The 25825-nt window shown below is 43.5% G+C and overlaps 3 protein-coding genes across 5 annotated transcripts; 2 read left to right on the top strand and 1 right to left on the bottom strand.

Moving 5' to 3' along the window:
* The first annotated feature begins 171 nt into the window (after positions 1-171).
* LOC117147316 lies at positions 172-2555 on the top strand. 2 transcript variants are annotated; one of them, XM_033314165.1, is made up of 5 exons: positions 172-545; positions 636-1028; positions 1339-1814; positions 1871-2016; positions 2085-2555. In XM_033314165.1, exons 1-5 carry the CDS (start codon positions 249-251, stop codon positions 2387-2389), a joined length of 1617 nt encoding a protein of 538 aa, XP_033170056.1. In that variant the 5' UTR covers positions 172-248; the 3' UTR covers positions 2390-2555. The 2 variants fall into 2 exon arrangements, with proteins under 2 accessions (XP_033170056.1, XP_033170057.1); XM_033314166.1 differs by having other exon boundaries at positions 458-545; positions 611-1028.
* A 1837-nt stretch (positions 2556-4392) lies between these two features.
* On the top strand, positions 4393-25582 carry LOC117147861. 2 transcript variants are annotated; one of them, XM_033314939.1, is made up of 3 exons: positions 4393-4540; positions 25047-25339; positions 25410-25582. In XM_033314939.1, the coding sequence occupies exons 2-3, from the start codon at positions 25285-25287 to the stop codon at positions 25556-25558; spliced, it is 204 nt and encodes a 67-aa protein (XP_033170830.1). In that variant the 5' UTR covers positions 4393-4540; positions 25047-25284; the 3' UTR covers positions 25559-25582. The 2 variants fall into 2 exon arrangements, with proteins under 2 accessions (XP_033170830.1, XP_033170829.1); XM_033314938.1 differs by lacking the exon at positions 4393-4540 and adding an exon at positions 4886-5060.
* Positions 19703-24871, bottom strand: LOC117147860 (cytosolic endo-beta-N-acetylglucosaminidase). The gene is made up of 4 exons (XM_033314937.1): positions 24550-24871; positions 22122-22359; positions 21519-21836; positions 19703-21017 (listed from the first exon to the last, which is right to left on the bottom strand). Exons 1-4 carry the CDS (start codon positions 24779-24781, stop codon positions 19838-19840), a joined length of 1968 nt encoding a protein of 655 aa, XP_033170828.1. The 5' UTR covers positions 24782-24871; the 3' UTR covers positions 19703-19837.
* Positions 25583-25825: the final 243 nt, after the last annotated feature.

Here is a 25825-nt window from a genome sequence, read left to right as displayed (position 1 = left end):
TCGAGGGTTGCCTGGTTGAAATTCAAGCCACAACTCCTGGTATTTTAATATCTGTATTCGGTGGTAAAGCTGCCCTAAAGCCAATTGCAAAATGGAAAGCGGTTAATAATAGTTTTCCACTGATCTCCACATTATTCCCATCATTTTGGCTTTGCTCCACCAGTTAAACACTTTTGTTCACTGGCTACACTTAGTATCTTGCCAAATTCCAGTTGCGTTTGCATGAAATTAGCCGTACAAAATTCAAGATGTCATGGACGAGTGGCCTGTACAAGTCCCTGCTCCTTCGGAGCCAGCAATCGCTGGTGCGTCCGGATCTCGCCCTCCTGGACATCCAGATATCGAAGCGGGCCATTGAGACGATGCTCGGTCATCGAAGGGAATCGAGTTTCAATCATTCACATACCGCCGACATCATTGCCAAGAAGTGCGACGAGCTGTTCAATGCCAACGAATTCGAGAACGCCCTAACCACGCTTTATAGGGACGGACGTCCCTTCGGCGGACAGTATGCCCACGGGCGGTTCGAGATGATCAAGCAAAGGGTGAGCAGAGGGTCATAGCTAATATCTCACTGTATCTTGTTTATAGATTGCTTAAAAGGAAATAGCTTTTGAAATATCACCTTCCTTTAGAGCCTCGCCGTCTTCGAAGACACCTTGGGCGAATCCCTGCGTCCCTTCATGTATCAGCACAGGGACGTCCTGGAGCACATCAGCCGCCGTCAGAAGGAGCTAGCCGCCCACGTGTCCCGCCCGCTCTGGAAGAAGCTGCGCGACCAACAGCAATGCGACGTCCAAAGTATTCTTATCAAGGAGCGCCCGCAGTTGACCTTACTGGAAAAGGCCCGCCGGCGGGAGAGTGAGAGTCTGTACAACCATAACTACTTGGGTCGCAGCGCCGCCGACATCGCGCTGCTGCGTCAACTGCGCAGCGACCGCAACCTCCTCGATCCCCTGAGGCTGGCCACCACGCCCCCAATGCGCAAGCTGACCGCGCAGCAGTTCATGATTGTGCGACGGTTCATGGTAAGTCCCATTCAGGGGAAAACACTAAGTTTAAAGATCAGCAAAATTACTTGTACTAACTTAGGAAATACGCTAATTATAATAATAATATAAATTGATTAACAGTTGCAGTTAAACAATTTGCAATTTGCTCTTATTTCCTGGATTAGTTCAATAAAATGTTTAGTAATGTTAGATGCACTTTTAAGAGAATCCTAGACTAGATATACTAGATATACTTACTTGCTTTCTAATTTTACTAAACAAATTACTTTCGTGTAAATCAAGAGCTTTACTAGTATTTCCCACCATTTCTCATGAATTCACTTAGAAAATGCTTCAAGCCCGGAATCCGATGTACAACCGGCGGTACGTGCGACAGCGACACGGTCCGATTGCGGACCAGGAGCGGCATCGGTGGCAGGAGATGCACCTGTTCCACACGCAGTACCAGACGCGACGCGACTGCATGCGGATGCTGCACGAGGTGCACAGGCGGCGCCGCGAGGGCGATGTGGAGAAGCTGTCCGACTACGTGGAGGACACAATGTCGAGATTCATTGAGCACAAGACCCACCGCACGCTGCCCTGGAAGTTTGAGTTCATCAACGAAGTCTACAATATCCTGGCACTGGCCCATTGCGACAAGTGCGCGGTGCCAGCCAATGTCGACTTCCTGCAGGCCAAGAATCGACCCATCTTATACCTGCTGCGGACGGAGAAGCTGCACGACATGAGCGTACAGTTCGGGGGTCCCAACATCTACGTGGAGATCGAGAGAGAGGATGAGCGGCACAGCCGAATTATGTGAGTGTAGGGGAAACATATACTTAATATATATCATATATATTTCTGACTTTCAGCCAGAAGCTAGAGCAACTGGAGAGTCGACTGCGTCACTCCCGCTTTTCGATCGAGCGATCCTATTTGTTGTTCGAGATCGCGCGCTGTCACTTTCAGGAGTCGCGTTTCGACAAGTGCCTCGTGGTGGCCCGCAAGGCCTTTAATGGTGGGTTAAGTCACTTAACCCCTTGTGGCACCTCCTTTAACCCCCATCTACTACCCATTAACCCCCAGAGGCCCGCATTTGCAACTGTCTGCTCTGGCGGTTCAACAGCATCTTCCTGTGCTGCCAGGTGCATGCCGTGCTCAATCGCTTCGAGAGGCTGAAGGAATCGCTGGCGAAGGCCAGTCAGTTGGCCAGCGAACTGCAGGCGCCCAAGCTGGTGGCCTATATAGGCATCTGCACCAACGTTAATAACTACGATCTGGCGTTTCAGCGGATCCGGCAGTCGGATGTGAACAGGCGAAAGTCCCGGAAGCGAAGTCCCATCAGCACCATCACATCGAATAGCTCGCAGGGATCAATGAGTAGCATATAGTCTAGTTATTTTATTTGCTCGACTAGTTGCTCTTAGCTCTGCATTTCACTTCAACCTCGTGGAATTTAAAGCTAGGAGCAACAAGTTTAGAGTAATTTTGGAGCAAGTTTTTTACCATTCGATATGATACTCTTTTTTACGAATAAATGTTGAGCAGTGGTTTTAAGTCCAGTAACGATAATTTTCGAGAGAAATGCATTTCTATGATAATTTCTACTCCATTTAGATATGTATAGATTACAAATGCTAAAATAAAGCTAAAAACGGGTTAAATGCGAATTCTCCCACGCCAGCACTTGGAAACAAAAGTGTTGGATTTTCACAGCATTTAGCGTTGGCCCCAAATGTTGCAATGGCTAAATTAGTAAGCGAAGCGCGGGAAAAAACAGCAGCAAAAAATAGCCGAAAGAAAGAAAGACAATGAAAGGGGGGCCATTAGGGCCGTGAAAAACAATAACCCCCCATAATCGGGCAATATTATATAACACTTAAATGCCAGCAGCTGAAATTATTTAATTATGTTGCCTTCTTCGTCTGCCTTCCGCGGCGGCGATTATACGACAATTATTACAATATTTATTTATAATTTTTAATTGCTTTTATTTTTCACATCGCTCGCGAATGCCTTTTGTTGCGGTAGTTTTTTGACTCTACTTTTTTTTTTGTTGTACCTGTTTTTTGTGTAAAACTTTGCATAAGCAACTTAGCAGGGGCGGGGTTTTCAGTGGGGGCAGCGACTATTACTCTTCATTTGTATGCCAGCGGGAGTGTGGGTGTCCGCTTTTTTTTTTTTTATTCGGTTCGCTTTTTTGCGGAAAGAAAGTTAGCTGACAAAAAAAAAAAAAACAGTGAGCTGGACATGGGGCAGCCGCCAATTAAATGTTTTGCTTTTGCCGCTTTATCGTTTTTGGCAATAGCGCAACAAGCCATGCGAAGTGTCGTCGAAATGCGACCGAAAACAATAAATAAGCACGAAACAAGAAAAGTCGAGCAAAAAGCGAGCCAACAGCTGCATTTCAATTGAATTTCCAGGCAGTGGGTCCAAAATTGTGGCTTCCATCGGAGAAATTGCAACTATTAGTGGCAATCTTGTACGAAAAGTTCGATATAAGTGGTGGAATTTGAAAATTTAATTAAAGTTGCTTAACTGCGACAAGTGGTGGAGTTGCTTGTATTAACTAATATCTACATCTCAAAATATATTAGCTGGGCAAAGCTAAAACCATTAGCCAATGCTTCTTTCAAAAATATAACTTTAATTAGTTAAAAACGAATGAACGAAAAGTTGTGTAACTTTACAATTACTGTTAATTAACTATATTTTCCATGCTCACAGTTTTCCTAATTGCAGATACTTCCTTTGTGCCGTCAGCAGTGAGTCCGTTGAGCTGCACTTGTTGCTGTGTGACCTGTGACCTGCCGCCACCTCCAGCCAATTAGCCAGTACTCATACGCCCTGTTGCATGCATAAACAGCACTCCAAATCAAAGCCGAGGTTCGGGCCAAGCGGACGCGAGAGGAGCAACGGGAAGAACAACTTTCTGCGGCTTAAGCTCACACTGAAATCCACTGCACAAAACCGGAAACGAGTTCTCCTGCTTTTACATCATATTAAAACAAAAATTTAAGCCCGAGACTAAATCCACAGTGAATAATAGTTATATTATTAAATTATAGTATGAACATTCGGTATTTACATTTTTAATAAAAAAAAAAAAGTATTATGGTCAATAGTACATCAAAATATGTAAGTCCATAAGCTACATACAAATATGTTTCTGATTTACAATTTCTTATGTGTCTCTTTTGCCAGTGTATGTACATAAAAAACTCAAATGCACAGGTGTGGCAAGCTCGTGCCAGGTGCAAATTGAGTTCTCCTGAACGTTGACTTTGTGTCAAATGATATCACACGGAGATGGAAGAAGTCGCCCAACGGAAGGCGCCTGCGAGGGTGAGGGCACTGCCGCCTGGCCGCCAAATACGGCCGGACACTAGGGTAATTAGCCGGACTTTCCCTGGACAGAGTGGCGGTCAGGTGTCGACTTGATCCAAAAGACAGCACTCAAGACGACGCTTCGAAACAGTGATGGACGCAAAACTGGTGCAGCTTCCCGGGTAGCTTACTGTGCGGAAAATGAAAACCCGAACGTGAGTATTTTCCGACTTGCTTTACAATAAAATAAATATAGAAATGTAATCACAATATAATATTTAAATTAATGCTTTTCGACTTGCCCACGCTCGAGTTTTGTGCCCTCGTGTGTGTGCGCCCAAACAGCGGGATATCCTGCCACGACTGTGTCCGCCGCTCCCTTGCATCCTTTTTGCGGGGCACTCGCAACTCGGAGATCCGAGATCCGAGTGCTCGGAGCCGAATTGTACGAACTGCACGGCTTCGTGTGGCAGCATCATTTCCATGTGGCTGTGGCGGCCACCAGTCGCCGGATGGGCGCCTCAGTTCGCTTTTGTGTCGCCTTGTGGCAGGTCGCCTCCGCAGTCGGCTACTTGATATTCGATACCTGGTAGCTGCGCTCCGCCGTCGCTCATCCGCCCCGTTGGCCCGGTACGAGAAGCACGCACAGAACGCTGCGAAAGTGCGCCAACTTTCATTCAAAGTGAACTGAATTTGAAAGTGCGGAAGGATAGGCGTTGTCTGGCCTCTTTGGAGGTGAGCGATTGTCATCCCCGTTCGATTTATTATTTATAAACAGTGTCTCCGCTTTGCGGCGAAAACACTTTGCATAGATAGATGGGCCAAGTCGCCAAAAGCCATTAGCATGAATCTTTCATTTTATTACACTCTATTTTTGCCCCGGTCCAGAAATACGAATTATTGCAACAAAGATTTCCACTCCACATACGGCGTTTTTACGATTTTGTGAGCCCCTCGAGAGTCTTTGTCCTTGTTTGCCCCAAGTTTTGTCTTAGAGTATTTGAACGTTTATCTCACGCGTGGGTAAGTCCTGCCAATACCCGAACACACTTGGCATGGCCATTACTTTGTCATTTGATAGGGCCTAGGTTTTGTGACCACAAATCGAAACAGGGGACTTACTAACACAACATATGAATAGCAATAAAATGGGGATCTTTGGTAACCTAGTAGAGGCTATAAAACATAAATTAACAATATTTTAAGCCCAAAAGTGCCATTATAACATGTTAATATTCGTTTTATGTTACAACTTTAGAAGTTAATGTTCTAAATCTATAAACTATAAACTATTTACATTTGAAAGTAAATGCTGAAGCATACCAACATCAAATTAAGTATGAGAGCTTAGGGCTCTTGTCTCTTACTATTAATTGGTGTATATGCCACTTGATTATATGTCAACAAATATATTCCATTGAAATGGGCAAACATACTTAGTATGAGAGGTAGAAAGTGCTTAATGAAAGATTAAACGCACAATTGATGGAAAATTCTTGGTATTTTAGAGGGGTAATATGAACGGCAAACAAGTGGGGTAGGGGGGTTTTCTACTATCCGTGAATGCCAGCCATAACAGTTCCATTGTCACTTTCAATAATGGGGAAGACAATTGCAGGCGGCCCACACGTCGTATACTTAATATTTATGCCACATGGCTGCATTTTCTCATATTCGCACTCACAATTGTCGGGGCTCCGTCAGCGTTTCGGTAATCAGCCAGGTGAATTGCAACGCAGCTAACAATGCACCAGCCACGCCCCCGCGGCCCATTACGCCCATCCACTCCTACTGACTGATTGGCTCCAATGCGGGATGAAAGAGCTGCATAATGTCGATCCAATCATCCGTACCAGCAAGCTAAACGTGTGTGTCAGGCGAAAGGTTGCGGGGACTTGCAGCTTGGAAAATGCAGAAGGAGGTGGGTGATCGGAAAATGCAGAAAAACGCAAGAGCAGGCGTTGCCGACATCATGAAAAATTCATGACGCATGCCAAGTGATTCAGGGCGCCACCTGTCGAAACGCATGCATAATTGAAAACTGCATTGGCGTCAACTGCAAAATGGCCAACGGCAGATGGAATCTGGGCAAACAGCATCCGTATCACTAGGAAAAGCCTCTATTAAATCATGTATCGCTGCCTTTCACCAGCCTATATACATATATAAAGTAAAGGGTAAACATAGATCAGTATTATTCTGTACAACAAAGACCAGCTGACTTAAAGACAACATTCTTCTGTCCTTGTGTTGGTACTGAAAATAAATTAATAAAATTATAACCTTAACAGCAATGTGTATGCTAATTTTGGCTGACGTAAAAGCTCACTATTATTCTTAACAACGAAGTGGAGCAGACTTAAAGACAATAGTCCTAAAACAACATTTTGCAGAATACCATGAGATACTGCTCGGCTAATTTTCCCCAAAAAGTGTTTATGTGCCATACAATTAATTTGTGCATGTTAAATGCTAACCATATTAATGTTTACATTACGAACAAAATAATTGCAATATTTTAAACATTTATAGCTGCATTAATTCGTGCAGTCATGTGTAATATGATTATTCATATTTATATATTTTATACTATCAAATCCCTCACTCTTAGCAATCCGCGGATATGCAGTAACTGTATCTGTCGGATGGATTCGTACTGAGAGTGGAATAAATCGAATGCTATGCAATCCAACTGTCATCTGGACAGCCCTACTGTTCCTACTTGAAAATATATATATTTCCCTTTTTAACAACATTCTCTGTTGTTTGGTTGCTACCATAAAAAGTGCACATTGAAGGCAACTGGCTGGCTGGCTGGCTGGCTGGCAATAAATCTAACGATAATTTGATACGCAGCGCTTTACGATGCTTTCGGCGACCCAGTCGCTCGGCAACCCCCTTGGCCATCAGGAGGTTAATGCCCCAAGTCGGTTGTCAGCACTGTAAAGTGGCGGAGCCCTAAGCCCCGCTTCCAAAGCCCAAAGACGAGAACCCTAAGCCCACAGCTCTAGCTAAGCCAATTAAATTAGACGTCCGACTGTTAACTGTTGCATATCTTTGGGGGCTTCGCTGGGGAATCGTGGGTTAATCGGGGGTTAAGCGGAGGGGTCGCTACTTACAACCAATTGGACGGCGTAATTCCCCAACATCGCGAAACAATTCGTTTTTAATTTCTGACAGTTGGCTTAAATCATTTATTTAGGTTAATGGGCTAATTTTCTTTTCCAAAAATATTACCAATTAAGAATTAAGTAATTTTATTATTTAACTTTCCAAAATATTCTCAAATAACTAGTTATTTTATCAAACTTTATTTATCAAACTTTCTAATAATTTACAAGTTATTTTGACTTCTTCAACTGCATTTTAATAGTGCTTGAAAATGCAGTTCCCGTTGCTGAATTTGAGTCATTTGCAAGTTTTTCGGAGAGAAATCTTTAGTTGATTGAAGTTTCCGCGAGGGGCAAGTCATCGTGCTTCCCCTTTTCTTTTTCTTGTAGAGGGGCTTTTCTCGAAGGGCGACTTCAACTCATTTTGTGTGGGCTTTTGCACGGCCGAAGAATTTTCCGCGCTTTTCCTGAGCTCTTTTCACGGCTAAATGTCGCATACTTCCCGTTCCTTGGAGGATTTTCGTCGACCTTTATCAAGCTTAAAATTGTTTTTAAATATTACCAGAGCGTCAGAGGTAAAATAATGGCGCTAAAAATATAACTTAAAGCAGTTAGTAAGCAGTGAACTTTTAAGACGCCTTAAATTGTTTAATATAATATATTTAAAAGGCAACTCACGTTGTTGGTCGAAAGTAGTTTGCACTTTTGTCCCGCTTTAATTGTGAGTCGTTCGTGGAAAACCCGCGCAAAAGTTTGGCAAAAAATCGCTCGTTTTACCCGCGAGATCCCCCGAAATTAGACTACATTTGCCCCCCATTTAATTGTGTGCCATTCGTGGATTGTTTCCAAATCAGCGAAGGATGTAAGGACGTAGGAGTGCTGGGAGATAGTTGGACAAAGTGTTTGCCCCTTCGCCGCGCCACCGAACTGTGTATTTTCCATTTTCCCGCTCCTCCACTTGGATTACTTTCGCCACCACCACAGTGGCGTTCTCCCCAAAGTGGAGTACATGCTTCCTCAATTATGCCATCGCCACAGCAACAGGCGTGATATGGAGTAGGGTGGCCTTGTAACGAGGTAGCCACCACTATCCGCCCACTTTCCCACGCCCCCCAAACATTATGTAACTCGTCAAACTCGAACAGACAGCGTCGAGTTTCATAAAATTCATTAGGTATTTTAAATATGCATGAACATAATTTCGCCCACCAACTGCCGGCGAGGACAAGCTGCTGTCTTGCTAATTGAAAGGGAATTTCGTAAGGAGAACTGCAATAAAATTATAAGGTACCTTTAAGTATTTAATTTTAAACAAAAGTCACCTTATTCAGCTGAAGAAGTTGAGCATAAACCAATGGAACTGCCATGTTTAGTGTGCCAACATCTGTAACCATCTTTAAGCATACAAAGGATTAGTTTAAATTCATTATTAATAGTGTTTATATATTTAAGTTTTCATACCGTTCTTTAATTGCTTTTCTAAAGGTTGGTATCTTTGTTCTCAGTGACTTGCTACCATGGGGCATTGTTAGTTTTTGTCTAATCCATAATTGGTCAAACGAAATTCTGAAAACTTGGCACACTCGTCAGTATCAGGTTTATACATATATCTATATATGCTCCACAAGGAGCTGGGATTTCAATGGAGAAGGGGGAGAAAAAGGATTCAGAGCAGAGAAAACATGCCCAGAAAGTTTACCACCTTCTTCATTTTCTTTTCCGCATTTTCCGCAATTTCTGTTGCCACTTGTTGAGAGTCGTTAATTTATGATGATTGCGTAAAGAAAACTTCGGACCGGCATGGCGAACTTTACATTGCTGCCCCCTCGCAATTTATTTTTTCATTTTTATCTAGGCTCCTCTTTTGGGCTGTCAAGGTTTTCTCGGCGGGCGGATTTTCACAGTTTGCGATTTTACGAATCGACACGTGTTGGGTTTTCCCATTTTCTCAATTTCCCAGCTTCTATTATCGAGGCGCAATTTATTGCGCCTGTAACTTTTTCGTTCTGTAAACAGTGGCATCAATAATCGAATGTCGTGTGCGACATCAAAGCGGCATTAGGTTCACGGATGGGGTTTCAAAGGTATATTAAGCATTTCTTTTAATTTAATTCATATACCTCAAGAAAACCGCAATAATAATTTTGTACTTATGGCTGCGAAAACATTTTAATCCCTCGAAAATGTCCTTGCACACGCCTCTGAAAGATCCACATTAAGATCGGGATAATGGGGTATGAGTCGTGCATTCGGAGGCATCTGTGCAGAAACCTGCAGATAATGCAAAACAGAACAATATAAACAGGGGCCCTGCGGTCGGAAAATGGAAAATGGGAAAGTGCTGCCGGTGGTTCGTTGACAATGGAGGGGAAAAAGTCCTGTCTCTGCGCTTCTAGACAGCTTTGTTAGCACTTGAGACGTCGTTAGACAGCGACCAAAGTAACAAAAAAAGCTGGACAGAACACCACAGTCGAGTGCTCGACTAGTTAATACCTCTTACTCGGTTAATGCAAAGCGAGTGCTGCAGCAAGCAGAAGCTGTAAGTCTTATCATGCAGTGGAGATATGGCTCTATCCAATGAACTTTCAGTTGGCTTAACCCGAACTCACAGTACTCGGCGGTAAAAGTGATTTAAGAGGAAAAAGCTAAGCAAATCATTTGCAGAAAGTGGGCTAAAAAGTTGTGAAGGAGTCGGCAAACGATATGAATCGCAAAGCACACAGATTCCTTCGAGCCAGGAGATAAAGACGCAGATTACTGTCAGTGTGTGAGGCAACGACATTTTGACCCAATTGCCGAGCAGCTCGGGCAGATGGGAGGGGGGACAAGTACGTTTGCTTTGGAATGGCATGAAGCCCGTAAAGCCCAGTGAGACAAAGTGAAAACCACTTGAGACGACTTATCGCAGCTTTTGACCCTGGCAAACAGACCAATTGCCACATTTCTCTCTATTTGCATATATATACCATTTAGGTATACATGGCTGGTTAGTTCATGGAACCTTTTAGTGGCTAATTAGGGCATAAATCAGCCAGGCACTAACATTAATTGGCAATAATATTTATTCATCATGACAACTGTCGAGCCACGCCCTCCGCCCGCCAGCCGGATTATTCCGAGAGTGTGTGTCCTGGCCAAACAAGGACATACTTGTTTCTGTTGCCACATATTTTCGGGTGGCCAGGAAAATATGTCAAATGTTGCCCTTGAATGGGCAAACATTTTGTTCAGCTTTTTCGAATAAATTTGTTTTAGTTTAGCCAAAGAGCTGTGAATTTTATTACACAATTTGCTATTTATTGAGAATTTAAAGCGATTCACAGCACATTTTGGCAGGTGGCTAAAGCAAAGGTTAAGATTAGTGAAAACAGCATATTTTTCCCATCAAATATTTATAAGCCAATCCAGGTGCGAAAGGTCAAATGAACGAGCCCTTTGAACCTCAGTTTCCTTCGGAAAACACCAAAAGAAATCCAGTTACCACTCGTGTAAAACTTGGCAATTTGTTTACTGTTGGCCATGTCACCTGCTTACATGCATAAAATGTGGCAAGTACTTGGTTTTGCCGTCAGCAGACTTACTCACTTTCTGTCTCACTTCACAAACACCGTGAAGAGCGTTGGCGAAGGTGGAAAATGCCGGAAAAGTTGCCCGCCCACCGAAACTTGTTCCCTGCCAAGCAAGTCTTACAATTCATTTGGCTGCTAATTGTTTGTCGAGCGTCTCTTGGCAGTTCTTTTGCTGTTTCCCCGAGCGGAGTTCATTACTCAAGTCCTCCGAAAAATTCAAGGGGCACTTAGTTAAGGAGTGACCCAAGGAAATGGCATTGCGTAAAACAAGCATTTCATTTCTAATTTCAAACTTGTTAGCTACTTGCAGAAAAAAATACCATTTGTCACATGTCGGATTTTTGCGTAGATTTCCACATTTCAAAAGGAAATCCCATTTTAGGGATTATATTTGAAGGAGGGTTAAAATGGGAAATTCAATCCATTGAAATTGAAGTCTGTTGGCCGCCCATATTTTCAGGAATTGCTGTCATTTTGTAAGTAATCCACAAATTTAGTTAAGCTTTTGCTGAACTTTCGCATTCAGAATTCATAATTCACTTGCCAAACTACCGCATTATTCACTGGAATTTGCAACTTTCACTGGCCATCCCGGCACCATATATCTGGCTCTCGGTTTTGGCCAAGTTCCCTGCCGAAACTCCCAAAGTTCGCAAGCTGCAGCTGCAACGACTCACTGCCACATTCACTGCCGGATCTGTCTAATTAATTTTCGGTCGGCTACCTCTTTGCCTCTTTTCCCCCCTGCCCCGATCCCTTCATCCCAGCATTCCAGCATTATTATTCGGTCCCTCTGGGGACTTACTGTCCAGTTATCATAAGCTGACATGGACGATGTCCGGGCATGGGGCATAAATGTAATTACTGATTACTGACTTTGCTACACAGGCCCCGAGTGAAATAAAACGATTTCCGTGGCAACATAAAGGGGCAATGTCCTTGAGAGAGATGCCTCACTATTGAAAACTAGTTTGTATTAGTAGTCTACTCTATTTTCTGAAGCAATTTATAAATATTTCGAAGTATAAGTTTATATATACAAGTAGATAGGTATATTAATTAGGATTTAAAAAAAAATTATTTTTTTTTTTATTTTAATAAGTTTCCTGAAATCCAATTTCTTCAGCAAATTGTGGACAAATTTTTGGCATCACTGTCGAGAGGGTGAAAGTGAAGAAAGGAGCATGGGAAATGCAATTTTCCAACAAACAAACAAATCTGCGTGTGTGCCAGCTGAAAAGTTAATTAAAACACAATGCACCATTTGCAAAATTTTAGAAAGGAAACGGATAGGGGTTACGCATAAAAATCATGTGCTGCGAAATTTCGCGCGCATTTTCCATTTTCCAAGCCAGGGTTTCGAAACTTTTGCCAAGAGTCGCAAATAATTTAAGGAAATGCGTGGAGAGGGGGAAAACGCGCCGCTCAGCTGGCAAATGTCACTTAAAAAGTTTTTTTTCATTTCTGGCTGTTTTTGTCTTTGTTGTCCGCAATAGCCTACTTCCCAGGGTTTTCCACGAAAATTTTAATTGAAACAGACAGCGCTCGGAAAAGTGAGGAAAACTGCATTGTCGCCATCGAAACGTGGGCGTTGGCCAAATGTATTTCATTCAACGCACATACTCTCGAAATGTCACTCAAGATGGCACATCGAACAGGTGATTGGCAGTCGGAAAGGTCCTTTGATCGGGAAACAGGCCTCAGGACACACACACATACAAGCACACGCATATTGTTTAATTGTATTATGCGGTTATCCTGACACGAAAAGTGAAGCGAAAACCGTCAACAAATCAGTTTGGCCAAACTATCCAGCTCCCTGAATTCACCTATGTGTGTGGGTAATCTAAGACAAATAATGGCTAAATAACGTCAGGAGAAAGAGCTTATAAATAATTGGTATTCAATATTAACTACTTAGACAGAATTGTACTGCTAGGAAATTCTCAGAAAATAGTGCAAAATTAAGAAGTGCTTTATATTGTGTTTGGTCTTTTTGAGATTGTAATTCTAATTAATTTATGATTAATTTATCAAAAATTGACTGGTTAAAACGTAAGGCTTATATAAATCACAGATCAACTCCTTGAAAAAAAGGTAGAATTAAATTGGTTCAATGCTGAAGGGATTAATGTCAAGCAAATAACTCGGAAAAATAACCAACTGCCTTTTGCGATTCCCAACAGATTTATTAAATTAATCCAATTTTTAACAAGAAAATAAGAGAGAACTTTTTCGTAGAATTAAATCAGAATTGAACTGGTTGAAATGTTGAAGCTTGTGTAAGCTCCTTGTGCGATTCCCATCGGATTAAGCATAAATGCAGGATTATCCTTCCGGTTGCACTCGCATTCTCGATGACCTTCAACTTCAACGCCTCACTTCCGGCCGGCCCCCTGCCACCGTTTTGTGTGACTCCAACAGGGCTTTTCGGGAGAACTGAGCTGGCAAGGACCACCTCGACCTTGTCCAGGACAGCCGGTTGGCAAGTGGCTGCTATCTGGGTGAGTGCTGTCCTGGCAACAATGTCCTGGCATCGGTTCCTGACAGTTAGTCAGTGTCAGGCCGTGATTCCGCCGCTCCTGCCTCTCGGGCCCGAAGATCCTGTGATTTATGCGCGCCTTTGCATATGTCGCCGCCATTCGGTCACGTCGGTAACGCTGCCAGGACACACAGGATTTACAAACATATACACATCTCCATGTTATGAGCAAGTGTATGGGTTTGGAAAAGGGCAAAAAAGTGCCGCAGATAGGCCCGACGACCAGACAGCTGGCCCCTCTGAGCCCTTATTTATGGCAGCGTTTCAGTTACGGCTACTGTCCTTTTCCCAAAAAAAAAAAAATAAACGACAACCAACTTCAGTTTTCTATTATGAAAAAGTGCGTGCCTCGTAAACAACAATGCCATTATAACAAACAAACGCCCCGTACACAGAAAACCTAGAAATAGTTGGAGAACATAATATCCTAACTAGGATTTAAAAGTGTTGTTAAGTTTCACTCACAATACAACTTTTTGAAGGCAAATCAACATTACTCGGTAAATATCACATAACAAATATTTTCTTATATATATTTAAATTCTCGCTTGTGCTGCATAAATAGTAAATAAAAATGTACAAAATATTCCAATTCAATTTTTTAGTAATTCATTCCAATATTTTTTATATAAATAAATTTCTTAGAAATTAATATGTGAATCAAAAGCTTGCCAAAATTATCGAACTGACTTAGCGTTTTAGGTAGTAAAATCTTATAGCATATTGTGCTATTTTTATCCCTGCTTATATGTACATACGAGTGTGTTTTCCTGCCTTTTCTCATCAACACAGAGTCGAAGAAAAAGTGGGAGGGGCGGTCGGAAAGTTCTCATCATTTTCGCGCTGGCAAAACTTGCGCCGGCGATGTTTTCTTTTTATAGCCAAACAACAAGGACAGCGAGTGACGTCAAAGTGCTGCTCAAACTGTGCGACAGCGACATCCTTTTGACTGCAAATCACTCGGCCAACAGGCGCGCCATCTTGCCAAGTTTTCCGCACTTAAAATGGTTAAACTAATTGATGAGGCCATTAAAAATTAAGAAAAAGGGTGGCAAAGGCGCATAAAAAATACAAGAAGGAAACCGAGAAGAAAAATGCAAGTTCTCCGACTCTAAGACAGAAATCGCCGTTCCTTGAATAACAAAAAATAAGTTGATAGCAATTAAAAATATACCTTAGAAGGTTGGAAAAATGCTCTGCTAATGGAATTAATTATTGTGAAGGGCGTGAGGGTATTCGGTAATCAACTCGAGCAATTTAAAAATAACAAAAAAACGAGTGGAAGAAGAGTGAAAAGAAAATCTTGACGGAAAAGCCGTTGCTTCACGGTTGGCGAGGGGGGCTAAGGGGGGCTCTATTTCCCCTGCAGTTAAGCCTCTTTGTCAGCCTGATAAATGACATGTTATTGAGTGACGTTGAGCTGCTTGCAATCGGTTCGAGTTGAACTGGAAAGCAAATGCATTGTGTAGAGCGAAAAGCGCTGAACAAGCAATTCAGTGACTCACAAATCAAAGTTTTAAGGTCCTGACTAAAATGGGCTTCAGGACACTTAAAGGGAAATTTAGATTATTCTGTATTTTTAGCATGCGGCTTCCCCTTAAATTTGCTTGTCAGAAAGTACACGAAAATGGGGGAAAAATGCACTTGCGGGTCATAAAATCGAAGACCTAATGGGTTTCCAAGCAACAAAGTGGAGAATTCCTATTGCTTTTCAGCAAACACAATCACAAAGTCGTCTAAGTCCAAGGTGCTGTGCCTGTTGCATTTTCCATTTGCTTTTCCCCGGGCATAATAGCCCCTTGCTCCTGCGTCCTTCGTCCTTCGGTGGCAGCTGTTTGCCCAACTGATTGCCGACTGGAATGCGAAAACGCAAACAATTGTTCAACGTCAGCAGAATGTACTGCTCAATGCTCGATATAGCCGGCAGATCCGCCAGATACGGAGGATTCGGAGGATACGGCGGATATGGAGGATAAGGAGGATATGGATATGGCGGATGGATGCGAGACGGATGGTCGTCACACCGAAAGCGAAATAATGAATGTTTAGCCAAAGCGGCGACGACAAACAAGAGAAATGTGCTTTTGCGTTCGGGGAAATGTTCCAGAAATCCTTTTCAATATCCTATTATTATTTGTTTGCGAAGGGCGTGTTGCTTTTCAGAAAATCTTGTATTTGTTCGGTAATTATGTTAAAGCCGTACTTACTTCCTTTAGCTTACTTTAAATACATTTCCGCGCTGTCCTTAATTTGTTTTACAAACAATTTTCAACTACTTTCATTAGAGACTATGTCAAAATCCAAGCCAACCACAATTGCATTTTCACACATTTTCCTCTGTTTTTTCTCTGCTAAGCAAACGCTAAAAAGCTTGGAAAAGGGAAGGAATGTGGGCAAAGCCAAATACATGGCCGAAATGTTTTTTTTTTTGGTCTCGTGCTGTTTTGTTTGTTTGCTTGTGATTTCGTTGACCATGTGGAAAAGTTATGAGGCGCCGCGAGGACCAAGCACACGCACACATCCTGAGGAAAAGGGATGGCCATGCCTGGCCTCAAGGATTTGACGCTCTGCTGCCTGCGAAAAAGGAGAAAATCTGGAAAAGTGGGCAGAGGGACGGCCTTGCATTAAATCGCATTTTCACCCAATTTCCCAATAAGTTCGCCAGTGGATTTGTGGCCACAGCGGAAATCTATTACGTTTAGCTTCCACTCCGCCATCATCGAGTGAAATGGATCCGTATCTGTGGTCTTTAATCAGTGGTGCCTAATGAAAATTGAAGACCGTGTTTGCGAACATGGCAATAAATGCGCATATATACGCATTATGACCTGTCCAACACTTGATGCATGGCTTAAAAGGCCAAAAGGCCACAAGCCAAAAGCGTTTTGACCCAAATTATGTTCAGCCGCCTGGTGTTGTGGCCAAATTGAAACCCATTAACCGCAGCCACAATGGAATTCAGTCAGCGATTGTGGACTTTGATGGGGTTTCATCCAGAAAGGGTTTATGCATTAAAGTCAGTATCCGGGAATAAGCAAACTATCATTTTAAGCTGCATATTAATGACTACTTTCTTGCGAATTGCTTATGATTGTTAAGCAGAAATTATGGAAAAAATAGACTATTTAAAACAATTATTAGGTGATGAACAATAGAAAGGGACTATCAAATACATATATATAACTAGTTTTAGTCCAACTAATTACATGTATTAATTACTCTTTGATTTAAACAACTGTAATTGCAAACTCTAGCTTGTTCAAATTGTATTTTTCGCATTGATTTTCGCTATCACATTACCTCATCCATTATTATTGGAATTGGATGAGTTGCAAGGACGAAAAGACAGGATTTCGTTGGGGTTTCGTCCTGTGGTGTCCGATCTTTTGGCCGCTGGCCCTCTGTGAGTAATCAAAGCCACGCCCCAGAAAGTAGGCTTTAATTTATGCTGCTGCGGCATGCGAGGAAATCAGAGAACTCATTAGTGTGTGTGCGTATGTGTGAGTGTGTTCGTGCGTGTTGGCCACATTAATGGAGGCCTTTACGCCCACAATTGAATGAAAGCGGGGAGTGGCAGCTGCTGTGCGTGGGGATAATTTTAAATTGCATATCGCCGCACACTCGATTTTAATTTGATTTCGACCGGCGACAATTGCATCTCCGCCAATCTGCTACCGGATACGACAATTAGACTGAAACGCTGCTCGAAGAAATGTGGCTCAAATAGGTGGCTAAATGGGTGGAAAATGCGGGGTAAAATGGGCGAGACGACTCTGCTCTTTTCTCGATTCCCGCGGGCAGACAGAAAAACCAACTCAAAGGGATATTTATTATTTCGTGGATGTCCAAGTGTTTGCTCGTTCCCTCTTCGGTTTCCTTTTGCCCTGATTTATTACTTTTTGACATCTGAGATGTTTCAGGAGTGTTGCTTAAATAGGACAGGGATCGGAAACCACTTGGCACATTGAAATAATATAAATATGTATATCTTCTGTGTGAGTTATTTACACAGCAAATGTTAAATGCTTGGTTTTTCAGATAACCTAATTCGATTTTAAAACCAATCTCGCTTAAAAACTATGCATATTTCAGCACCGATGGCGATCTTTGATTCCGCCTCATTTGCATTTCAGTTCGGTTCAAATCAAAGAGCAAAAAGCCGGGGAACCACCCGAGCCACCGCAAATTGCATTTTCGAGTCACAATGGCCGGCAGATACATTCGCATCTCGACCTGCTGGCATATTCAATTTCAATTTCCATTTACATTTTACATTTCCATTTAAATGCATAAAATCGGAGCCCGAAATCCACATGCCCTTTAATGTGCTGTACGAGCATGCCACCTGTCCAGCAATTCTCCAGCCAAAAAATCCGTATCTAGGTCAGGCCCCCAAGCTTGTTTGGGTTCACCCCCATTTTTCCAGGGTTTTTGTTGCAATAAATTGCTTAAACATGAGCCCCTCCTGACCACTGCGAGAATTTAAGGGCAAGGGTTTTTATTTTATTTTGAGAGGCTGGTCGTGATGAATCTAGTTCTGCAACTAAAAGGGCTTTTGAAATGCACAAGACGGAAATTGGAGAAAGCATCGTATTTTCCTGGCTAATCAAGGACATTCGGTTTTAAATGAAAGCCAGGTGGTTGGCATCTCAAACAAAAGTTGTAGCCTCTGTAGACATGATTGTAAATTAAGTTACTGAAAAATATAACTAAAATTTAATTATGTTAATAAATAGAAAATGGGCAGATTGTTGTTTGTTTTGTTTTTTTTTGAGTGCATCTCCATCATTTGTTCAACTTTCCCGATCCTATTCGGGTTTTATCTATTCCCATTTCGCATCGTATTTCCATCTGTCAGCTCTACAGCTAAATCAATGCATTTTCGCTGATGACGTTAATCACTTTGAAATGCGGTCAGTGGCAGTGGGGCCGTATCGCGCTGCGATGGGCGGCGGGGGCGTGGCTAATTACGACAGTGGAACATAAATCTAGAAAAAAGCTGACAGCCCGTGGAAGAGGGAGGGGGAGGGAGCTGCTATAGCAATCGCAATGAAAGGGAGGCAAGATGACTTAGCACCCCGCTCGACCGGAAATGCCCCCCGTTTTTTCAACTTCCGCTTCGGCGCCCCCAAAAAGGCGCGGAAATTCAAAGCAGCCTCGCTGAAGAGGAAGGCCAAAGCCAAAGTTAAACAGAAAGCGAAGAACTAAACAAATAAAATGGCATAAAACTGGGGGAAAAGTCGGGTAGTGCAGATGCTGTCATGCAAACGGAAATGATGTCAACAGTGTGTGCCGCCAGAAAATCTGCATTAAAAATGTCAAAAAATTACTCAGCCAAGGCTAGGGGGAAAGGGGTAAGGGGTGTGCGGGAAAGAGAAGTATCAGAGAAGGTGTTGGAGCTAAAATTGCTAAAAATTTAAATGCAAATTTTGCGGTCAGTTGGTCACGCTCTGCGCCAAAGTAAACATAAATTTTACATTAAAAACCGTTTACATTGGCATTTATTTATTTAGAGCTCTACAATAATTTGATAATTATTTATGCAGCAACACAAACCAGACAAAAAGTACTAATTGGTCTGATTAACATTGCCTACAACTACAACAACAACAAAAAGTGATTAATATCTAGCATAATGCACAACTGCAGTCAAAATATTACACTTAATTAAGTTTAAATCGTACAAATCTGATTTAGCACACAATTTTAAATGCTACCACAAAAATTCGGCATAAATCGCCCAAGAACACAGTTTCAAAGTCACGTTTTAAGGGCCAGACAGCTTGGCAGCCAGCCAAACCCAGTTTGAGGGCCACTGGAGCGGAGCCAAGTGAAGTGAAGTGTAGTTGAGTGATGTGGCCAAGTGCCAGGAGCGCTGTCTAAGCGACCGAAGTCAATTTCTGGCAAAACGGGGGCCAAAGGGGTCCAGGATGCGTGAGTCAGCCGCCAAGCTCGTCACAAATGCCAGAATGGGCCTTGATAAATGACTGCCAATGGCAGAGGCCACCGAAAAATGAGTAAAGATTACTTAAACAGGGGTTTTTTATGGATACCGAACCAATTTCACTATGGACCAGCCATAAAACATTGCATCTCCATCAAAAAGAGTTTGATATTTGCGCTTAAATGTGATGGCAAGTCTTACAAGCTTTATAGTTGGATGATCAACAATATCGTTTAATTTATTATTACTTTAAACACTGCAACAGCGCGAACATTAAAAGTAATTAATTGCACAATTTTGTAATGTATAAAAAAATTAAGTTCTTATTTACTCAAGCAACTTGGGCTTCAAGCACGCTGCTCATTCCACATGTGTTTGCTGTAGACCGGAATATCTGTCCAAGTGCCCCTTAAATCCTCCAGCGACAAGCCGTCCACATAAACGACACCCAGCTTTGCCTCCGTGCTCGATTCCGCCGGCCGCTGCCACTTAACTCCGATATCCTGAACCCTGACGGGTCCATCGAACTTGACCAGATAGTCGCGCATCTGCCAGCCCGCTGCCAAGGAGCCGCTATCCTGGTGCAAGCGGAAAAGACCGCTGGGCAGGTCGCTTTCGAGAGGCGATAGGTAGCAGCGCTGTGGAGCAACGATTGAGCCTTCATAGTCGCCGCAGAAGAGGTGCAAGTCCTGGTCATTCCTACGGAGCGGTGTCACTCGCACTAGCAAGTCCAACATGGTGGCGACTGCATCACCGTCGATTTTGAAGATATACCTAAGGAGCAAAACGCCGCGGGTCAGTTCGAAGTCGGTGACAAAAAGCCGGAAGGCCCGCTCGTAGTTGGTCACCAGTAGGGAGCAACCGCCCGAGTAGGCCTCGTCGAAATGATGCATAGCATTCCTGTCCAGCGGCACGGACGGCTGCAGCGATTGCCGCGATAGATTGAAGAAGGGGCTATCCTCTCCCGAAATCCGCCAACCTCGCTCGAATTTCGCCCGGCCGGAACCCACGCAAAAGTCCGTGAAAAAGGGTAGCGAAGTGTACGGATGCGTGGCCAATGTGGGCCAAATGCGAGTCCACCACGCCTCGTTTCTGGCCAAGAAGGATGCGTTCACCTGGTCATCTCCGCGCGGATTTTTGATGTTGTACCCAAAGCGATTGAGGGTTTCGAAGGTCCAGCCGGGTGCAAAGATGCCCGCCGAGAAGCCGTTCTTTGCAATAAGCTCCATGGTCTCCCGACTATGGAAACCGCCCTTGCGACTTCTTCCGAACACATCCAGGCCCATGAAAACGCGATGGCGGGGCGACTGCTCCCTCCTGACCTGCTGAGCACTCCGCTCCAGATGGCCCTCGTCCCACGCGTAGTTTATGAGCGTTCCATGGCTGTGCCGGAAGAACTCCGCATTGCGGGAGTTGAGCTCGTTCTGCCACCGGAGTTGGCCGTCGTCCGTAACGCTGTCGTACCAAAAGACACGTCCATGTGGCACACGTGACTCCGTGGCGACCGTCAGTTGCCGGACAAAGCGGCTGGGGAAAATGGAAACGCCATAAAGGGATTAGTAGGAATCGATCTCAAGGTTACAGCCATTACGTTAGGATTCGTTTCAGCGCCTAATGCACTTTATATCGCAACTAACAACTGGCTGCTTTTCAGATGCTCTTCACTATTATTCGGAATTATTGAAATTCCATGCGGATGTTATCTTATGTGCAAGCCAACTTATGCGTTCCACTGACTTGTGCAAAGTGCAATAAGTCAACTTGCTCGTAGTGTGAAAATAGAAGAGCTCGTTTTGCTTTTGACAGTCCATGATAGATTGAATTGCAGAAGCTGTTGATAAATTGGAAAGCTGATGCGAGACCAAAGTTTGCTCCTATGGCGAATTGGTTGCAAGAGGCGCTGATACAAAGCCATTTTTCATGTAAACACTCGCATTCTACAACTTTTGCTAGCTCACAGCTTGTGTGCGAATTTGAAAGGGGTAAACAGGACCCTTTATTTTAGATGGACTTTCCATGAGTACTCACTATAGACTGGGCATTTTGGTCTGTGGAACCGTCACCTCCACGTTGACCAGCCATCCCTCGAAGCCGAAGTGCTCGCAGAGACGGGTTAGAGCCTCCACGGTGCTCTCGACACTCTCCTCGGTGGCCAGGAACTCGTCCAGCCGTGCGGTAGCCTCCACGATGAACGTGCCCACCACCGGAACTCCGTGGCGATGGGCGGCATTCAGCCAACCACAGGGCGGAATGGTCACGTAGTCGTGGCTGAAGTAACAGAAGTAATCCACGGCTGACCAGTGCACGAATCGATAGTCGTCGTACTTCTGGGAGCTGTGAAAGTGCCTGGCAAAACACAAAAACCATTAAAAACTTAATTTTCGGACCCTCTGGCTTCCAAGTTAAATGAAACTGCATAGCTTCGCCTGTTTTTTGCGGCAGATATTCATTAGTACAACTTCGATTGAATTAAGTGCCTTGAAAAGTTGCCATCAATATTTATGCGCTTTAGGATACAGAATGCAATACATTTGCATGGGCTTTTTGTTAGCTAAGTTCGTAATGAGATTACATCTCGACTTTCAAGTACCCCCTCCTTTTGTTTTTAAACTTCTCAGTTTAAGGACTCACCGATCCTCGAGGTAGTTGCCCATCATGTCGTGGCAGACGAGCAGTTCCCTGCGATTGTCCTCGGTCACCTGGCGCCGTGGGCTGCCCACGAAGTCCGCCTGGCGGTCCAGATAGACGGGTGTCGTTCGAACGCTGGTGTCCAGTGGCAGGACGTACCGGCGCCAGTCGATGTCCCGGCTCCGCACCCGGAACTCCAGCAGCTGGCGGTTGTCCTTGATGGGCTCCGCCTCCAGTTGGGCTGCAAGGGCGGGGGATATGTAAGGTCGACGTCGTTCAGACATTACTCCTAAGATCTTTGCGCGGATGCGAACCGCTCGGAGGCTCAGTGGACAATGGAGAATGGGACAGTGGTACGCTACTAGCTAATCTCTAGCTTATGTTTTTATATCTCGAATATTTGTGCCATGAAATGGCAATGGGTGGGAGTATGTGGGCCGAGTCCCACTGGGGAAAAACAGTTTGCCTTCTTTAAAATACTTTGGGTTGTAGAACAGTTCTGTTATTGAAAATCCAGATAAACTAAAACTTGCATGTACTTTAAGTAACTTATTTATTTCCTTCAAGGGGTATATGAATTTTATGGAACATTCTTAGCTAATAAATTCTGTAATTCTCCGTAATAAAAAGCGTTATACTTTCCATATTCAAATACCCATTAAATGTGAATAGTGGAATTTTATAACCCAATTACCGGCGTTTAGTAGCATTTTTACAACTCTCGTAGAACGAACTGAATTTCTTCCTTCTGCATTTTTCCGTATTGGCGCTTAAAGTTTTTCAATTTTCGCATTCGCCACTTGACCCGCTGAATTTGTCACGGTCAAACTAGCGAGCTGGTTATTATTTCCGCCAGATAATTTCAATGGCGATTAAGCGCAGCTGTTATGCAAATTCTTGCTCCAATTAAATAATAGTTAAATAATCCAGTGTCATGAATAATATAAAATGCTGAGATAGTGGGGAAAATTAGATATCTTAACCTATGTTTGAGAACTCTAAGATACATTCCGTGCATAATTATCATGTAATATGCCTCACAATCTAAATGAATATTAAGTTTCCCAATTAAACAATAATCCATCTATATTTATACAAATGTATTGCTGCTACTTAAAAGCAAGAGATAGTTGTGAAAATTAGCAGTCTTAATGGGCTTGTGCAGCAGCTGCTAACCAGAAAGGATAGCCGGTCTATAAATACCCCCGGCAGCCATTTAATCAGGGGTCATGAGGTCGAGGGGGGCAGTGAGGGGTTAAGTTAACCCATGCTTGCTGCAGTTGGCGCTTTTCAATTAGCCAACGCCGCCGGGAACGTCAACTGCACTTAATGCGCGGTTAAATAACGGGCAAACGCTTTATTTTCATTACCACGCAGGCACGAGTTTCCTTTAAAGTTCGCAATTTTCCGGGGGGAAAAGCGAAAACAAATGATTCAGTTATCGCCCTTATCGCTGGCGCTCCAAAAACATCCCAACTCCCAACTTTTGTTGCACGATTTTTGGTACGTGAGCCCTGAAAATGGCATTACATTGCATTGCGATGCGTGGCATAGTATGCCGTTTTTTGGACATGAATTATTCAAGTCGAAAGCCGAGTTAAAGCCACTTCACTAACGGGTTTTCGGTTTGGGCCTGGTCAAAAGCGACCTTCGCACTCATTTCGATTGCATTTGCAGTTTCTGAATGTGCAGCTATGGAAACGGAAGGATGCGCTGCTTCCTGTTGTGTTTGCTGCTGCACTGCGAGAAAATTATGCAGGGAAAACCTCCACTTGGAGTTTTCTTTCAAATGAACTGTTGTGGCCACAGCTCATTTCGGTGCGCAGTGCTGTTATTTTAAATCTTTAATTTATTTACTAAGCTTTTCTCAGTGTGCTTGGGCGAAACTTTTTGCAACTGCAGCAGATATGGCAGGAAAAAGGACGACAGGCGTGGCGTTTTCAAGCAATTTGTGCCTGGGCGTTACTTTAATCTATCACGGATGCCAGGATATGGATTCTGGCCAGGAACAATCGCTGCATATAAATGATCCAAAAGTCTGGTCACTATCTTTGGCCAGAGAAAAGGGACACGCTTAAAGGATTCATGTTTGACAGAGAGTGCTATTGTTTATGATAAATTCGGTAATCTTAGCAAATTTCCTATACTATTTATAGAACGACATCTATGTACATACCAAAAAACGTACTTAACAAAAACAAACATTATCACTTTTCAAATTGTGGAATGAGTAATGGAGTGCTTTAAAGATAAGGTTGTTATTATGAACTAACAAAAACCCGTCTCGTTTACTCTCTTAAATTTTTTACTACTTTAAAAGTAGTAGATAGTTGCAACTATATTATACGATTAAATGAAAGATCACTCTTCCCTAAAAAACAAATAGTGCGAAGGAGACAGATATATGTGGCAGAGAAAGAGATGGACTTACAGCATCTACAGGTGTTCTTGTCTTGGCACTTTTCCCGCTGCACTGTCTCTTTCTCGCATGCTACCTTCTTTATCTCTCCCCCTCCCTCTTCAGTCCTCTTCTTCTTCAGTGGAATAACTTGTTCTTCTTCTTCGGTTGGAATGCCGGTGATTTTGTCGTTTTCGCTCTCTTTTACATGGTTTTCCATTACTTTGCTGCTGCTTGCCAGTTCCTTAGCCTCCAAACTATCCATCTTACAATTGCCAACAATTAATTTTGATCCGAAACTCCACAAAGAAGCAACAAACTAAGCGCCGAAAACTAATATGTTTATTTACTTAAAAGCAGCTGACAGCAGTGCTCTTTCTCTTTCTCAGCAGTGATGTAAAACGGGAAGAGCAGTGCTGCAAAACACTGAAGCCCGCGCAAATTTGAATGGCACTGAAAACATGAGAAAAAAAAAAAACAACTTTAGCAATGATTTTGCTTTAATTTCGTTTTCTCATTGCTAATTTCAGGTCCTGCTGGCGCCACCGAACTACCTTGAGAAGCGTGAAATGAGCCTGCACACATAAATTGCAATTAAACAAGGACAAAGACATTGAAGAACACAAGGAGAAACCCAGTAAAATATCCCAACCATCTGCAATAGCAACAAATAGCCCGTTGAAACTTTGCTGGCCAGCGAGCCAAGTAGCCAAACATAAATAAAGAGCGCGCACATTTATTTATTACTTGGCCCGAACTTTTCGCAAAATGCCAGCGGGTCGAGTGGCTGGCAAGGCCGGCTACTCCAATCACTACTACAATGGTGGGTTCTCGACATACATATTTGGATCATTCTCCTAACATTGATTTATTGTATGTTCTGTTTACTCCAGGACGCTCCTACGTGGGCATCAACGAGGAGATCATGTGGGTGAGCATCGGCATGGGCGTGACCATAGTGCTCCTGATCACGATCGCCTTGTGCTACATTGCGCGCGAGAAGTGCCAGAAGAGGCAGCGGGAGTACTACGTGACCGCATAGTTGTTGTACGCGGCCTGCCAAACGACGGAGCAGCAGGGGCATACCCGGGATCAGGTCATGGGCATGGAGGAGGGAGCTGGCAAATCGCAGAGCGATGGCGGCAGTCTCGTGGCAAGCCCCGGGGGAGAACCACCATCGCCAGCAGGATCACAGGCAGCCGTCACCGTCATGCATTGGTCTGTGGTCGACATCTGTGCCCGCAGCTGGGGCTGACATGCCCACATGGTTGCGAAAAAGGAAGGAGAGCAGACACCCACGTATGTAAAC

This window comes from Drosophila mauritiana, chromosome X, assembly GCF_004382145.1.
Source record: "Drosophila mauritiana strain mau12 chromosome X, ASM438214v1, whole genome shotgun sequence".
Classification (NCBI taxonomy): domain Eukaryota; kingdom Metazoa; phylum Arthropoda; class Insecta; order Diptera; family Drosophilidae; genus Drosophila; species Drosophila mauritiana.
This window is presented reverse-complemented; position numbering and strand designations above follow the sequence as displayed.

Excerpts from the sequence above, each read along its gene's own strand:
- LOC117147316 (XM_033314165.1), top strand. The coding sequence starts at position 249 with ATGTCATGGACGAGTGGCCTGTACAAGTCCCTGCTCCTTCGGAGCCAG. Across the intron at positions 546-635 it reads TCGAGATGATCAAGCAAAGG|AGCCTCGCCGTCTTCGAAGA; the intron begins GTGAGCAGAGGG and ends ACCTTCCTTTAG. Across the intron at positions 1,029-1,338 it reads TGATTGTGCGACGGTTCATG|AAAATGCTTCAAGCCCGGAA; the intron begins GTAAGTCCCATT and ends GAATTCACTTAG.
- LOC117147861 (XM_033314939.1), top strand. The coding sequence starts at position 25,285 with ATGCCAGCGGGTCGAGTGGCTGGCAAGGCCGGCTACTCCAATCACTAC. Across the intron at positions 25,340-25,409 it reads CTCCAATCACTACTACAATG|GACGCTCCTACGTGGGCATC; the intron begins GTGGGTTCTCGA and ends TGTTTACTCCAG.
- LOC117147860 (XM_033314937.1), bottom strand. The coding sequence starts at position 24,781 with ATGGATAGTTTGGAGGCTAAGGAACTGGCAAGCAGCAGCAAAGTAATG. Across the intron at positions 22,360-24,549 it reads CAAGAACACCTGTAGATGCT|CCCAACTGGAGGCGGAGCCC; the intron begins GTAAGTCCATCT and ends CCGCCCTTGCAG. Across the intron at positions 21,018-21,518 it reads ACCAAAATGCCCAGTCTATA|CCGCTTTGTCCGGCAACTGA; the intron begins GTGAGTACTCAT and ends CATTTTCCCCAG.